Source organism: Syngnathus typhle, linkage group LG22 (genome assembly GCF_033458585.1).
Source record: "Syngnathus typhle isolate RoL2023-S1 ecotype Sweden linkage group LG22, RoL_Styp_1.0, whole genome shotgun sequence".
Lineage (NCBI taxonomy): Eukaryota > Metazoa > Chordata > Actinopteri > Syngnathiformes > Syngnathidae > Syngnathus > Syngnathus typhle.
In genome coordinates this window covers 1,827,355-1,843,448 of record NC_083759.1, presented here as the reverse complement: position 1 = coordinate 1,843,448, position 16,094 = coordinate 1,827,355, and the positions used below count along the sequence as shown (strand labels likewise).

General features: G+C 48.7%; 3 protein-coding genes and 1 long non-coding RNA gene across 6 annotated transcripts; 2 read left to right on the top strand and 2 right to left on the bottom strand.

Annotated features, from left to right (window-relative positions):
- The first annotated feature begins 148 nt into the window (after positions 1-148).
- Positions 149-8,990, top strand: LOC133146594 (tripartite motif-containing protein 67). Of its 2 annotated transcripts, XM_061270474.1 has the most exons (12): positions 149-991; positions 3,139-3,234; positions 3,624-3,746; positions 4,529-4,639; positions 4,750-4,903; positions 5,168-5,251; positions 5,566-5,729; positions 5,794-5,932; positions 6,134-6,258; positions 6,317-6,495; positions 6,562-6,724; positions 6,799-8,990. In XM_061270474.1, exons 1-12 carry the CDS (start codon positions 164-166, stop codon positions 6,844-6,846), a joined length of 2,214 nt encoding a protein of 737 aa, XP_061126458.1. In that variant the 5' UTR covers positions 149-163; the 3' UTR covers positions 6,847-8,990. The 2 variants fall into 2 exon arrangements, with proteins under 2 accessions (XP_061126458.1, XP_061126457.1); XM_061270473.1 differs by lacking the exon at positions 5,168-5,251.
- On the bottom strand, positions 8,671-10,599 carry lg22h1orf131 (linkage group 22 C1orf131 homolog). 2 transcript variants are annotated; one of them, XM_061270519.1, is made up of 9 exons: positions 10,393-10,599; positions 10,059-10,193; positions 9,883-9,983; positions 9,739-9,798; positions 9,579-9,674; positions 9,409-9,495; positions 9,292-9,320; positions 9,093-9,229; positions 8,671-9,017 (listed from the first exon to the last, which is right to left on the bottom strand). In XM_061270519.1, the coding sequence occupies exons 1-8, from the start codon at positions 10,469-10,471 to the stop codon at positions 9,094-9,096; spliced, it is 723 nt and encodes a 240-aa protein (XP_061126503.1). In that variant the 5' UTR covers positions 10,472-10,599; the 3' UTR covers positions 8,671-9,017; position 9,093. The 2 variants fall into 2 exon arrangements, with proteins under 2 accessions (XP_061126503.1, XP_061126502.1); XM_061270518.1 differs by having other exon boundaries at positions 9,093-9,232; positions 10,393-10,598.
- Positions 10,582-14,691, top strand: gnpat (glyceronephosphate O-acyltransferase). Its single transcript, XM_061270479.1, has 17 exons — positions 10,582-10,769; positions 11,105-11,296; positions 11,361-11,537; positions 11,597-11,726; positions 11,801-11,928; positions 12,002-12,077; positions 12,151-12,302; positions 12,524-12,654; positions 12,737-12,963; positions 13,062-13,154; positions 13,233-13,388; positions 13,470-13,549; positions 13,619-13,759; positions 13,842-13,941; positions 14,004-14,088; positions 14,166-14,227; positions 14,293-14,691. The coding sequence occupies exons 1-17, from the start codon at positions 10,746-10,748 to the stop codon at positions 14,334-14,336; spliced, it is 1,998 nt and encodes a 665-aa protein (XP_061126463.1). The 5' UTR covers positions 10,582-10,745; the 3' UTR covers positions 14,337-14,691.
- LOC133146632 (uncharacterized) lies at positions 12,169-12,422 on the bottom strand. The gene is made up of 2 exons (XR_009711399.1): positions 12,385-12,422; positions 12,169-12,321 (listed from the first exon to the last, which is right to left on the bottom strand). It is a non-coding gene; the product is annotated as an uncharacterized LOC133146632 (long non-coding RNA).
- Positions 14,692-16,094: the final 1,403 nt, after the last annotated feature.

Sequence of the window (16,094 nt, the reverse complement as noted above, 5' to 3'; positions counted from 1 at the left end):
ATGATGCTTTTCTCATCTTGCGTTCAAAAACCTCCACCCATCCATCCATCCATCAACGTCCGAGCGATGCAAGAGCCGCCCCTCGCTCGGCGCATGCGCACGGCGCGCCTGCCAGGGAGCTGTCTGCAGACGTTCGGTACTGAAAGCGTTTGGCGCGGGCAGGATGGAGGAAGAGCTGAAATGTCCGGTGTGCGGTTCCTTGTTCAAGGAGCCGCTCCTGCTGCCCTGCTCCCACAATGTTTGCCTGGTGTGTGCGCGCAGCATCAGCGTGCACACGCCGGACGGGGAGCCCGCCGCCGGCGGGGCCGTGCAGCAGAGCCGCGCGTCGGCGGCCAGCTCGGACTACGACTACCTGGACGTGGACAAGATGAGCCTGTACAGCGAGACGGACAGCGGCTACGGCTCGTACACGCCGTGCCAGCTCAAGTCGCCCAACGGCGTGCGGGTGTTCCCCGCCCCGCAACACCCCCACCACCAGCAGCGGCTGTGCTCGCTCACCTGCCCGCTGTGCCACCGCAGCGTCTCCCTGGACGAGCGAGGGCTGCGCGGTTTGCCTCGCAACCGGCTCTTGGAGGCCATCGTGGCGCGGTACCGGCAGACCCGCGCCGCTACGGCCTCCGCCGCTTCGGGGGCGGCCAAGTGTCAGCTGTGTGACCGCAACCCGGTGGACGCGGCGGTCATGTGCGAGCAGTGCGACGTGTTTTACTGCAACGCCTGTCAGCAGCGGTGCCACCCGTCCCGCGGCCCGCTCGCTAAGCACCGCTTGGTCCCGCCGCCCCAGCAGCGAGCGGGCCAGGCGGCCGCCGGGGCGGGCGCGGGACAGGCGCCGGCCACCGCGCGGAAACCGGCGACGTGCGTCGAGCACGAAGCGGAGAACTTCGTCATGTACTGCTGCAACTGCAGGGCGCCCGTGTGCGCCAAGTGCGCCGAGGAGGGACGCCACGCCAAACACGACGTCAAGCCCATCGCCCTCATGTGGAAGCAGCACAAGGTACGCCGCTGTCGTCGTACGGGGGGAGGCTGGGCCACCTCGCTTTACGAACGAGTTGCACCACAAATTGGTGCGTCCATCTGAACGTGCCGTACTTGACCATTACGGTCAAAGTACATGAAGTCAGGTAGATTCTGATCCAAAAGCTGCTGCCTTTAGTTTATTAATGGACAAATTCCACCCCATTAAGTTGAGAAGTAAACATTGCCGTTATTTTCCATCTTTTTAGATTTATTTACATATTTGTGTTCCTGATCAAAATGCAACAGTCGATAAGAACTAAAAATCACGTTTGACTTCTAATCAGTTTATCAACTATAGTGCTAGCAACCAGTTTATGGTCACACTGTTACCATGGCAACTGGTTCTGAATCTCTCTATCCTGCTCTTGCTACTGGCTAATTATTATTTTTTGCTCATCCATTCATCATTTCCCCCTTCCCATCCCCAATGGTCTTTTTGTCTCCTCTTCATCCATCGCTCCCCCCCCCCCCCCCCCCCCAGCCAGAGGCTCTTGTAAATGGACCGTGAAAATCCCATCAGGGGAACCGGGAGGTGAGGGGGCGTCGATTAGTAATGAGTGCCGTATGAATAAGATATGCTAGCTTAGCACGGCGGCCGTTTACGTCGAGGTTGCCCGATGGACGAACCTGTACCAAACAAGCGTTGGTGCCCCTTCCATCTTGCTAAGCCAAATTAGCATGTTCATAACATTGGATTGCTTCGTACTTGCAGATAGAACAATTTGGGTTTTTTTGTTGTCAAAATAATATTTCCCACAATGACACACACACACACGCACATAGTGAGAGTACAGAAATTCAAGAATGTTCAGCTGGACTGGAGCACTGAATGTAGGTCAACGCACACTTTGTTGCACTTCCTTTCTTCCTGCACACAACCTACACAGCAAACATTCTGTGTGTGTGTCAACATCACCCCCCGAATATAGCCGAGCGTGTGTGTGTGATTTATTTTGGGTAACTCTACGCTAGACCTCGTAGAAGGATACAATGAGCCGTGGGCATTACCATGGTAACGTGCCACCGCGAATTGACTCTCGCTGAAATTGACTTTGAACGGAGAGGCTCGCATCGTGAGTGGGATTTGGCTTTTTTCGCCTCACGTGCGGAGGTGGAGGCAGGCGCCTTTCGGAAGGACGCAGGCCAGCGCAGGGCAGATGAGAGGATGACGAGGATGAAGGGGCGGATGGCAGATTGCGTCGGAGCTTCCGCCGTCATCCAGTTTACGTCTGACTTGTATTAAAGGGAGGAGCTAAGTGCAGTTCATTGAGATGTGGCCGCTCAGCAGAGAGAGGGCATGACAGAAGCATAAATATGCAAATGAGGAGAAATAAAAATGGCTCGGGTAAGGGTCATAAATGCGGCCCCTCCCCCGATTCCCCCGGGTGTCGTCTTGACGTGAAGGTCAAGCGTTTGGGATGGGCCTAGACGGTCTTTTGTTCTCGCCCGTGCTCCTCCGTTTCGGCTTTTGGAGATAAACGACACCTCGCGCCGCTAACTAGCGCCTCGCTATGCTACAAGTGGCGCAACTTTTCTGTGCTGCCATGAGGATGATGGGATGTGAGTCAAAGGTCAAGAGAAAGGGGCAGAAAGGCCGAAATGATGCTGATCCAGGGAAAGCCCTCATCATCCGACATTCCAGTTCGCGCAGACTTGGCGCGGGCCCGACAGCTTGTCGGGCCAGATGGTCTCCACGGCGACAAGGGCCGCTGAAGGGTACGCTTGATTTGTGACTCATGGAATCATCCCGGCGTGCACAGGGCAGGGAGACCGAGCGGATCACGTGGGAGGTGCTGATTAATCACCGATGGCCACACGCGTGTGTGTGTGTGCTTCCTTTGTTCTGCCTTTTGTCAAGGGGGGGGGGGGGGGGGGCTGGAGCAGCCACCCCCAAAACACACAGCTCCACATCCGCCCACTCATCCAAGCGAGTCAAACTGCAGGCAATCTAGACAATAACAAACTGAATAGCAATTAAAAGGACCTAAGCACCTCATTTCCATTATGCAAAAAAAAAAAAAATCCGTTAAACTCAATTCAAGGAAGTGTATTATTTTAGTGACCGGTTTTTAATATGAAGATTGAATGAAATAAAACAATAACGGTATATATTTTGTTTGGCAGTGTCAACTCTCTCAGGCCCTCAACGGCGTCTCAGACAAAGCCAAAGATGCAAAAGAGTTCCTGGTCCAACTCAAGAACATGCTGCAGCAGATCCAGGTCGGGTTATACAAAAAAAAGAAAAAAAGTATTTATGTAACCATACGCGTTTTATTATGCTAGCTCGTTATTGCTGTCGCCTGAGGAGCATCCTCGGTTCTTACACGCAACAGATTCTGGTGAAATCAACTAAATCACGTGGCAGATTAAAAAAAAAAAAAAGAAGTCATTTCAAGGTTAATTATTCCCTTAATGGGAAGGACTGTGAGCTTGACTAAGTACGCGGTTAATCCGCTTTTTACTCTGTTTTTGTACAGCTGCAAACTCCTGCGAGGAGGATTAAACGTGTTACGCAATAGCCGGACCAAATAAGCCAGATTCATTTCGACCACGGAATGGAGAAATAGCATTTTTTCCAAATTTGCCCGTTTCCTTTGGGTTCGACGCAGGAGAACGGCGTGGAGTTCGAGGCCTGCCTGGTGGCTCAGTGCGACTCGCTGATCGAGGCGCTGACCCGGCAGAAAGCCAAACTTTTGACAAAAGTCACCAAGGAGAAGGACTACAAGCTGAAGGTAAGCCGGGAAACAAAGAAGGCCCAAATTTGTCAGTCCAAAATCGTTTTTTTCCCCCCCTCCTGTCAAAAACGTCCACCTGTTCACACTTGAGCGAGCAAACTTGCCTCTCCGCTGGAACGTTACGTAACGACAAGGCTGTAAAATCGATTGTGGCCGGATTATCTTTGCCTTTTGTCTCTCCACACGCTCAAATCCACTCAGTGTAGCCGGGAGTCTCCTAATCTGCTTTTTGCAGACAGATGTTTGGCCTATTTGTCAAAAGGGCCCATTTGGATCCCTTCAAAGCGTTCCTCTTTCAAAGAACTCTCACGAGCTGCGAAAACGACTTTGTGCGACCGACCGCCTTTTCTCATTTCCATTTGAGAACACGCCGCCGATTGCCTCCGAGCTCTTTCACGCCGTTCCTAATTGTCCCGCTGACAGGTGAATCGTCGAGCGTGATCCCATTAGCCGTCAAATTAACGCGCGTGACTCCGGCTAATTAAAACGGCTTCTCGTCGTTCGTTCGCTGAGAAGAACTTTTAGCAAACACAACCCGCAAATGAATATGGATTCCAATAAACAATCTCACATTTAAGTAAATATTTTGATATCCTTCCAGCCGAGGGAATCACGTGGCCTCAACCTTCACGAGTCATTAGCCTCAAACGTCGCTAACATGCGCCGACTTCGTATCTAATTTCCCGACAGAGCGGAAACGTGCTCGCTTTTCCATCCCACTTCGACCCCTCTTGGACAATAGTGTCTTTGGCCATGTGACTTTCATTGTCGGCCACTAGGTGGCGCGCGACCAGATCACCCACTGCACCATGAAGCTGCGGCAGACCACCGGCATGATGGAGTACTGCCTGGAGGTGCTCAAAGAGAACGACCCCAGTGGCTTCCTCCAGGTAAAATATCTGGCTAGACAGCCGCTATTAAGACACTTATAAAAAGTCTACACACCCCTGTTCAGAAGCCATTTTTGACAATGGAAGTTTTTGTTTCGCCGTACGGCCAGATCTCAGACGCGCTGATCAAGCGCGTGGCATCGTCTCAGGACCAGTGGGTCAAAGGCAACCTGGAGGCCAAGGTGGGCCCGGACTTTCAGCTCACGCTCAACACCGACGCGCTTCTGCAGAGCATCCTGCAGTTGGATTTCTGCCAGGGCAAAGGTACGTGCAGCCAAACTGCTTCGAGTATTGTTTCGCATCCTTTAAGAGGCACGATAGTGTCTAATCGTGACGTCCAGATCCGTCCATTCGATTTAACGCTGCGTAATTCAGTGTTACCTAACGGCGTCACACGCTCAAAGTGATGAGGCGCTGACGACGTGCCCGAAAAGACATTGTTCGAACGGGCCTACCGATGAATGGATTGCGGATGACTGCTGTTGATCTTAGCCTGCGCGTGCGTCATCCTCCAAATGGTATTTCCAGACGTGCAGGATGGCGCCTTAGTGAAACAAAAGCAGCAGGCAGCGGCCAGTGCTGAAACCGATGCCGATGCACAAAGTCCAGGAGGTATTATTTCCACAGACTTGTCCCCTCCCCCCCCCCCCAACCCCTCCCGTCCCTGACACCGGCCCATGCATGGTTTGGGTTTCTGAAAATGTAAAAATCAGCCACCCCTCTTTATTAAGGTCTGCGTTAATCCCCCCATGTTTGCCCTACCAATGAACCCAAATTGATTCCTCAAAGCACTCGTAATAATCCACTCACTCCCGCTCGTTGACACAATCCAGCACATGGAATCAACCCATTTGAACCGCTCATTAAATATGGCGACATGCTAACCGATTACCCCCCCCCCCCCCCCGGACCGGCCCCTCCCTCAGCGGAGTCGGGACCCTCGGTACCGGCGGCTCCCCTCCTGCAGCTGGAGAAGTGCTGCAGCGGCAACAACAGCGCCACGCTAGCTTGGAGGGTAGCCGTGCCCCAAGGAGCGCCCATCGAGGGCTACATTCTGGAGCTGGACGACGGCAACGGTGGACAGTACCGGGTTGGTGGCACGCAAGGTGATTCTTCTCGTCCTTCAAGTGAGAAAAATCCAACTGTTTCCACAGGAGGTGTACGTGGGCAAGGAGACGGTGTGCACGGTGGACGGGCTCCACTTCAACAGTTCGTACAACACCAGAGTGAAGGCCTACAACGCCGTCGGCGTGGGGCCCTACAGCAAGACGGTGGTCCTCAAGACCTCCGACGGTACGCTAACTCCGCTCTCCGGCACTCACACAGCAAATACGCGTGTGTGACGTTACCGCCCGCGGTCCCAAATGTTCCGCCAGACATCTCAATGACTCAGCGCCAGACTCGGATTTCACTCCTCTGCGCCCGGCTTGTTCAAAAGTAATGAGACGCTTGTGATTCATCCAGGCTCAATCACGACTCCATCTTCCCCCACAGTGGCTTGCTTCGCCTTCGACCCGACGTCGGCTCACCGGGACATCGTGCTGAGCAACGAGAACCAAACGGTGTCGTGTAACAGCTACGACGACCGCGTGGTGCTCGGGACCGCCGCCTTCTCCAAGGTGACCTTTGGGGGGGGAGGTCAGCATCTCCCAGATACTCAAATGGTCTGGATTTTAGGGCACCCACTACTGGGAGGTCCGCATCGATCGCTACGACAACCACCCGGACCCCGCGTTTGGCATCGCCCGCATCAACACGGTCAAGGACATGATGTTGGGCAAGGACGAAAAAGCCTGGGCGATGTACGTGGACAACAACCGCTCGTGGTTCATGCACAACAACTCGCACACAAACAGGTAGGCGGGGAAACTAGCGGGAAGCTACACGACACACTCCAGGTGCTCACGCTTGCGCACGTGCAGGGCAGAGGGCGGCATCACTAAGGGCGCCACGGTGGGCATCCTGCTGGACCTGACCAAGCGCACTCTGACGTTCTTCATCAACAAGGAACAACACGGACCGACCGCCTTCGAGAACCTGGACGGCGTCTTCGTGCCCGCCGTCAGCCTCAACAGAAACGTCCAGGTCGCTACTGTTAGGAAATTGTTTCGCTCAAGCCGGTTTTACTAGCTGAGGTTCTTAATTCCATCTCCTTCCAGGTGACGCTAGTGACGGGCCTGGAGGTGCCAAGGGTCCTCAAACAGTAAAGGAGGCCTCCACAAGATCCTCAAAAGGTTTCTCGGATAATAGATCGGCTCCGTCGGCGACAGCTCGACGCGAGCAGTTCTCGCCGGAAGTCCGCACGCACAATTAAGCAGACTGCAGGGCTACATTTTTGTCATCTCGCGACGAAAGGAAGACATTTTAGGGTGACAGCAGCAAAAAGCTTTTGTTAGAGTTCAAACAGCGACTCAGGTTGTCACAGCGATAAAATATTCACGCGTTCGACTGAAGCCGCTCTGTCGTTTTAGATCCGCTGCGAAGGCAGTTTTTTTTTTTGCATCATAACACTTCCGTTAGTTCTGGGCATGACGTGACTTCTACTTTGAAACATCTCCTTTTCAAAACGTAACAAAGTAAGGCATCAAATAGCCAAGTGGGAGAAATGACGCGTTTGAGTCCCCCTCATCATCGCCGTGGATGAGATGTAACAAGGCCGAGCTTCTTTCTCACTCAAACGGCATCGGTGATGCGTCTGCAGGCTTATTTGAAAATCTCAAGACAAAAAGTGAATATTTCATACGCAACGTTGGGATTTTTCTTTTTTTCGCGGGTCACCTCATGGTAATTTAATCACGCGCTCTCTGCAAAGTGTTGCTTTGAATCAATGAAAAAAGTGGCTCCGGATCACTGTGACATAAAAAAACAAAACAAAAAAGAACAATGAGCCACTCTGAAGAACACAGGCAACAAGTTTTCTTCTCATTTAACCAGACATGTTTGAAATTGCATCGCGGAGATATGATTGAAAAATTCTTCCATCTGAGAATAATGTAAATAATGCTAATAAGCTAACGAACGAGACGTACGGTGAGCATCAAGCAAGTTTACAAAAACGATCTCAAGCTGCTTTTGTGAAATACCCTCGTGCATTGTTTACTGCCAACTGCTGTGATAGAGCGCCCCCAGCTGCCCAAAGGAGGAATTACAACCACTTCAGCCTCGCGCCTTGTTCTAACGGACACTGATCGAAAAGCCATTGCCATCTCATTTGAATTAATATACTGTAAAGCTCTAGATGTAAATAGAAGTGTATAAAATGGGTTGCTTATTTTTCTTCATTTAAAAACAAATATATTCTTCGTTTTATTCTATTCATAGGATTTAATCATACAAAATATGCCATGTAGATGCTATTTAGAGGGTTAACTATTAATTTCATGACGCCTGTCATCTTCGAATACTGTCTTTGATATGGACAAAAGTGTTGGGACACACCTCTTATTTATGAATTCATCTTTTGGACAACTAGATGCCTTCCCTTTTGTGGGAACATTTTGGGGAGAAGAAATATTAGAGTTTCTACTTTTGGAAGGCGACCCAATACTTTTGTCCACAGCTACATCTATTGTCAAAGGGTTTTACTGGAGAGTTTGGAAGCCCCGTGACATGCCAACTTGTAAAAGTTGCTCACTGCGGTGTCAGCAGCATGTCCCTTTACCTCACAAAATGAATGTGTTAAACTTTACATATTTATTTAAATGTACGGTGCTGTATGCGGGGTTGGGGGTGGGGGGGGGGGGTGCATGCCCTGATATTGGAAATTATTTATTGAGCAAGTCTGTAAATATCTTTTGTTTTAGTACGTCGCTCCTCCTCATCCGTTTGTTTGCCGTCCAAGTTGCTGCTGTTTCTATTCCAAAGTGTGAAGAGTTCAATTAGCATTTATTTCCTTTCATTCTTTGAACGTCATCGATTTGCTCCCTTCTTTTGCCAAGCTGTGAATGTTTTGTACGACTAAATGGTTTATATATATATATATCTCTATCTATATATATGAGCAGAAGAAAAAGACAAATACACACGCAATGTTTTCTTTTGAGTTGTTTGTATAACAAAAAAAAAAAAGAGAAATAAATGACCTGTGATGGATTTAAAGACAAAAGAAGAGTCCAGTTTGGCGCACACAGTTTTTTCCTGTCGTTTCAGCTTTTGTTTGTTCGCTACACTAAAACTTGAAGTCGCGCGAGACTTTCTGATGATTCTTCGGTTTTACTCTGTATACTTTTGAAAATCCACTTTTGGGAGATCACTTAGGTAAATCCATTATTGGTCCGTGTCAGATGCGACCTCACCTGGGTTGAGGTCAAAGGTGCGGCCATCTTTGTATTGAGAGTCTGAATTCTTCCTTCCTCCATATGGGAAAAAACTATTTTGCCTGCAAACACGCAAAAAATGAAGACCAAAAATTCTCTAGATGAGTGTGCTACGCTAGCCACGTCATGCCACCCACCTCATTTGCGTTGCATCTTGCTCTTCATGGTCTTAATGTCCTTTTGGCTGAGGATCAGTATGCCGTCCTTGAAGCGCCCCACCTGACCAGTGGGCGCCGAGGACGAGCCAGACGCCGGCGTCTTCTTCTTGTTGTCCCTGCTGGGGACAGACTCTCGCATCAAGATCATCTTCAAGAATTACGTGTTAAATTCACATACCTTGGATTCTTCTTCTTTTTCTTCGAGTCCTACAAAACAAAAGAAGCCATCGATCGTAAAGCAAGAATTTAACCGACAGTTTTTTTGGGGGGCTTCTGAACATCCTCCAGATCTTACCGACTTCACCGCCTCCTTTTGTGCCGTCTTCTTGTCCTTGATTTGCTGCTGCAGCACTTTATAGTTCAAATAGTTCTTCTTGGGAGGCTATCAGGGAGACACCGGCGAGTCAACAAGCAGGTCACGTGGCAACCACATGCAAATTCGTGTAACGTTGAGGTTCTTCTTACTCGTGCGCCCAACATGATGGCTCTCTCCTTCTCATAGACTCGCTGCTGCTCCTTTTTGTAGCCTGTGATGCCGAAGCGATGCACCTCCAGTCGAGCCTAATGCACACACAGCGACCAGATAAATATACATCACTTATCCGATCGAACCAAAACCACTTACCTTCTCAAAACTGACACCCTGTTGTGGAGCACTCTGTAACATTTCTGAAACCTTCTGCAGCTGAGGATGAAAAATATAAATGAGGAAAACAGAGGCATTTCAAGTGATCTTATGGGGAAGCAAGACAGAAGTAAAGGAACTTACAATTGTTTCATCTCCAGCAGGCATCTGTTGGGTCTTTTGTCTCTTGGCAGGGTCCTGAAAGGTCACCACCTCCACGTCACTCACCGGATTTACAGCTGGACCTGAAATATAGTCAAATGCATTGTATTAAATGAGTGTGCATCTTCGGATCTGGAATATTGGCTGCAGTTTTGTACCTTGATTGTGGACAGGCACCTCGGAGGGTTTCTGTCCTCCACCTTGGTCTTCATCAAAAGTCTCAACTTTAACAACGTCTTCAGGACTAGCTTCTTCCTGGCATCTTTTTTTCTTTTTCTTCGTTTTCACGGATCCTGATAACCAAAACACAACATTTACTATATTTGCACGCCATTTTGAGAATAATTATTAGAAAAACTATCAAATAAAGTTAAAATTAAACTAACTTCAGCTAAGTAAGAGTTAACATTGGTGAAATATATTCAACCGTTTATGTTGAAGAACGATCGAGTAACGAGGTGGCCCGCAAGCTAGCTACCTAGCTGCACTTACCAATGTCGTATAACGTATCCAAAATTTGTTCCAGTAAAGCGCAGTCATCGTCAACAGCCTCAGTCGTGTCGGGCTTCATTTCAACATTTATCAATTAATATCTAAAACACAGACGCGAGTAGTCGACTCGTCGTTGAACACCGCAAAAAGAAACACGCGTGGTTACGACGCGGTGCGGTTTGGTCTACCTCGGCTACCGTAGGTGCGTGTCAAAATGCCGGAAGTGGCAGTTAACGCCCATGTGAACTTTCTCCTCTGGCAGCTGATAGTGCGTTTGTATTTTATCCATTGACGACCCGGAAAAAGCGATAAAAGCCTTACTGGATGCAGCCTGGGTGCTCGCGTGAGTAAGGATGGCATCCAAAGAGGTTTATTCGGTATGTCAACGTCTTCGATTAGCCTGGAGGCTAAGCTAAGCCGACTTGATCTGTGTGGCATTTGACATTTGAGTTGTTTCTCCATTTAGCAGACCATGACAGGAAGATTATCTCCACCAGTTTAAATGACGCACACATCCAAAAGTACACTGTACATTATGTTAATGTGGCAACATTTTGTATCTCTTCCTTTTTATGACCTGTTTGTTACTGTGTACTTCCATTATTTCTAAGTTACATGCTCGTTTAAGATTTCTCGATTATTAAGATATTGAATGTTTCTGCAATTTAAAAATAATGCTTCAATTGGAGCCTTTTTGTGTTCTATTATTCAGCGTCGAGATCCGATGCTGAAAAAGCGAGATGACTTTGAAGACGTCCTGGAGGAACGCCGGAACTCCAGCGACCTCCGATATGCCGTCAAATGCTTCACGCCCGTCCTCTACAAAGGCTTGACGCCGTGCACGCCGGACACGCTCAAGATCACCACGCTGCACTCGGATCACGTCCAATATGTCATCCGTCGGGTAAATACGGCCTCTTTAAAATCGATTAAACCTATCCTGAATTCGAAGCGTTGTTTTCTCCAAGGTTGCCAACGAGACGGGCAAAGCGCCGGACGAAGTCCAGGGGGAGGCGTTAGCCATCTTGGACGAGATGGCTCACCGCCTGCAGCTCAGCACGGTTCGCTTCTTCGCCTTCACCCTCAGCAAGGTGTTCAAGACCTTGTTTCGAAGTGTCAGCGTTAACGAGGAAGGCATCCAGAGAGTGAGCGCCGATTCATCGGCCGATTTAATCGGTGATTGGTATTAACAAGCTTCTTTTAGCTCCAGCAGGCCATCCAGGAGCACCCGGTGGTTCTCCTCCCGAGCCACCGCAGCTACATGGACTTCCTGCTCATGTCCTACATCTTGTACACCTACGACCTCTCGCTGCCTGTCATCGCCGCCGGCATGGGTAAGTTGTAACAGATTACACGAGGCCCTGTAGAGAAAACAACTTGTGTGTCCCCCCCCCCCCCCCACCCGCAGACTTCATGGGGATGAAATTTGTGGGCGAGATGTTGCGGATGTCTGGCGCCTTCTTCATTCGACGCTCCTTCGGTGGCGACAAATTGTATTGGGCCGTCTTTTCCGAGTACGTCAAGACCATTGTCAAGGTAAGGAACAAAGCGACTCTTATCGTGACTATCATAGCGAAGACTAACTAATTGTATCTACTGTCTTTTTCAGAATGGGTACGCCCCCGTTGAGTTTTTCCTCGAGGGCACGCGAAGTCGAACAGCAAAATCGTTAACGCCAAAGTTGGGTAAGAAGAAAAAAAAAAACCCGAGTCATATTTACCAAAGATTTTCAAATGTGCGGCGTGTGCTCTGGTCAAGGTCTTTTGAACATCGTGATGGAGCCTTTCCTCAAGGGCGAGGTGTACGACATCTGCTTGGTACCGGTCAGCATCAGCTACGAGAGGATCCTGGAGGAGGCGCTTTACGCCCGGGAGCTTCTCGGGGTTCCCAAGCCCAAAGAGTCCACGTCGGTGAGTCCAACTTTTATGTCTGAGGAATAATGTACGGATGTTTAGTACACCGTAGTTATAATAAAGTGAAACGAGGACTCACCTTTTGACGTCGTTGAAAAGGTAGCCAGTTGTTTGCAGGGCAACAGTGACACCTAGTGGCAATGTGGAGACATTGTTGATATAATTTAATTATAGGAAAACAAATATTTGTGACTGTTTCACCTTCTGTTTGATGCCAGGGTCTCTTTAAGGCCAGAAAGATTCTGCGTGAGGACTACGGCAGCATCCATGTTTACTTTGGCCAACCCGTGTCGGTCCGGAGTTTAGCCCAAGGCCATGTGGACCGCCGTCAATATGTTCTGACGCCCAGGTAACAAGTTTAGAAATATGGATAGCTGCCTCAAGATGTCGTGTAGTATTGTGCATACTTACTATTCATTTATTTCTTTTAGACACATCCAGGCGAGGCCCAGCGAGGACATTGTGCGCTTTGTGAACAGCGCCGCCTACAGGCTGGTGAGGGCGCAGGAGGAGAACTCGGTGCTGAAGCCGTGGGTCCTCCTGGCCACTCTGCTGCTGCAGAAGGAGGAGGCGCCGTTGAAGCTGGACGAGCTGACCGAAGGAGTCGTGTGGCTGCGTGACCTTTGCCGGCAGTACGGAGCTTTCCTCCATTGGCCCGGTATAGTGAGATGCTTTGTTGTCATGGCGACAATGACGCCATTCATTGGCACAAAGTGTTCCTTTCTCTTCTGACTTTCTTTGAATTCGCTTCTTCAGACCACATGCGTCCATCGGAGGTGGTGTCGTCCAGCCTCGCCCTGCACGGAGGTCTGGTGAGGGTCTCTCAGGGGCGGGTCCACCTGGAACAAGGTTCGTTTGCGCCGAGTGTGCACTTAAGTATTGGGACACGACTTTTGTCCACGGCAGTTTTATTTTTTTGGGATGTAGGTGCAGACAACGCGGCCGCCTCCCCGGAGGAGAAGCTCCTGAGCCGGGCAGTGCTGGTGCTCTCTTGCGCCTCCTACAGGAACCAGGCACTACACGTCTTCCTGAGACCGGCGCTGCTCGCCTTGGCCGTCGGCGCTGCTTCTTCCACTCGAAAACGTGAGTTTTTATTTTACCAGCCACATTGTTTTATCTTTTCTGTTCTATGGTTACCATCACTTTTTTTTTCCCCCCCTGTAGAGGAAATTTTTGAGCGCTTCAAATTCCTGAGGGACGTCTTCTCTAATGAATTCATCTTATGTGACGGAGCCAGCGTGCAGGTGAAGAAACCCACTTTTTTTTATTTTATCTTACTTAGCTGAATAATAATTATTCTTTGGCCATCTTAGGACTTTGATGAGGCGTGTTACCTGCTGGAGAAGACGGGAGCGCTGCAGGTCTCCCAGCACGACGTGGAGGTGACAAAACGGGGGCAAAGGACCCTGGACTTCCTCACGGGCGTGCTAGAGCCCTTCCTGCAAGGATACCTGGTAAAAATACCTCCAAGGAGGGAATTTGCGTTTGATTAAAAATGTATTGAAATTAGAAATGTATTTCCAACGGTGTGCGCAGGTGATTTGTGGTTTCCTTTTGGAGACGGCCTCCGAGGCGCTGACGCAAAAGTCGTTTGGGCATGCCGTGCGCCAGTTTATCATCAAACGTCTGCTGGCAGGTGGGTCGTGTGTGTTTTGCATGCATGAACCTTTCACGCGGTGACCCTATTGTGTGTCGCAGGGAGGCTGAGGCACTCGGAGGTGTTGTCGTCCGACCTGCACAAGAACGCGCTGGCCGCTCTGCTCAGACTGGGCGCCGTGAGAAAGTAAATACAACATGGAACAATATTTGTTGTACAATATTTCTTTAAAAAAAATAAATAAAATCAATTTGTTTCACCAGAGTGCAGCAGGACAGTCTGAGTGTGGACAAAGTGAAACTCGGCTCCGTATTAGACACTTTGGGTAAGAAGAAGACGGACGGCCGTTAGCATTTTAAACAAGAAGTTAACCCCTCACCTCTTGCACAGGAGGGAAGCTCCCACCGCCCAACGTCGCCGCTGCTCGCCTTTAACGCTGTGACTCTTCACCAAAGGACGCTTTGGACTCAAGCGTGACAGCCAAACCACTTGAAATTGAATTCAAGAAATGTGTCTTTTTTTTTCGGTAGACTAACATCTTCCCTCGGGGTCAATAATTAGTTTGCTCGAAGAGGATGCGCTGAGAAGAAAGTTGAATTACGCAAGTGTATATATTCAACCATGACTCATCTTAGTGCACTTTGTCAACTGATGTGTGAATTTACCTCAATATCAAAAACTGCTCATCTCTTTGTGGTAATGTTTTTTTTTTTTTATTGGGCTTTTTGTACTTTTCACTAATGTGTGTTGTGTTCAGAGGATCTAATAATTAAAGGTTTTACACAATTAGTCATGGTGAGCTGTGTGTTTATAATCAAATTTTAAACAATCTAATGAGATTCAATGCAAAGAAAATTTAATAGGACAAAATGGGAATGACCACTAGGGGTCAGGCCTGCCTCACAAAATCTTTGAGCTACTTCTCCCAGTAACAGATATTGGAGGCGGTTTAAGTTAGTTTCTGCTCCCCCAAAAAAAACTTAAAAAGAAACAATCTGACTTTTAAAACACATTTTTGCTCTTAACTCATTCTGCGCACTCACTCGTGGCTGACAACGAGGCGCTCTAAATGGACCTGTTAGAAACCAAACTGAATTAACTTCACAAAGTTCAAGTCGGGCCACCGGGAACGTTGACGACACCGACAAAGCGACGTTCCCCAGACACGCGTCGGCTTTCCTCCATCTCGCTGTCTTTCTGTCCGTCTCGCCTTTTTTCCCTCGGAATTAATCATGCGACATGTAGTCGGGGAAACAAGGTGACATTTCCCCATAATGAGAGCGACGGGCGTAAGGGCGTGAACGTCGGCCGGCCGGGCCCTCCTCGCACGCGGATTGACATTTTCCATTACCCAGTCAAAATGTACATGCGTGTTTGTGGGTGCGCTCACCTCCTTTTTTTTTTTTTTTGTCTTGGCCGCCGAATCATCCATCTTGTTATAGCCATATCCCCGCGTCCCGGTGAGTGTGTGAGTATGTGTGTGTGTCGGAAGGTGAAAAGGAATGATTTATGGACGGGAGTGGTGCTGGAGAGCTCCACGTACAGCAAGGCCTGTAAATCCTGATAAAAAAATACTGGATAGAAGCAATTTAATGCCATCAATCTTCACACCTGGAGGCTGTGATATATTGGCAGGTTTGTGTGTGCGTGCATATGTGTGTGAGTGTGTGTGTGTGTGTGTGTGTGTGAGGCAATCTAAACCCAGCTGCACTAGTAGTTTAAATTTAATGTTCAGGAAAGGCAACAAAACTTAAAAGCACACTAGCATCATAATGGGAAATGTCTCACAGATGGGAATGTTGCCACCGGGAGCAATTTCCACTCATGAAAATTAATAATAATAATAAATTGAGCTAAAAGGGTTAGATGGAAAAAAATGTCATTTGGAAAAATAACAAAAAATCTTTAAAAACAAACGTGAAAAGTATTTTAAATATTTTTCTTCTATTCAAAGTATTTTTGTCCAGATAACCTTTTGGGGTATTTTTTTTTCTTTTCTGTTTTTGCATTCTCGGCATGATTAGGCGCCAACACAAAGTAATTATAACTTGATCATTTCATTTACACTCCAACAGACAAACACACAGTAGTGTTGATTTGTTTTCCTTATTTTAGAATACAACTTCCTCCACATCTCATTTCCTGACGCCCCTGACTGACCAGCACACACAAGCCTGCGCCGCCGACAATTT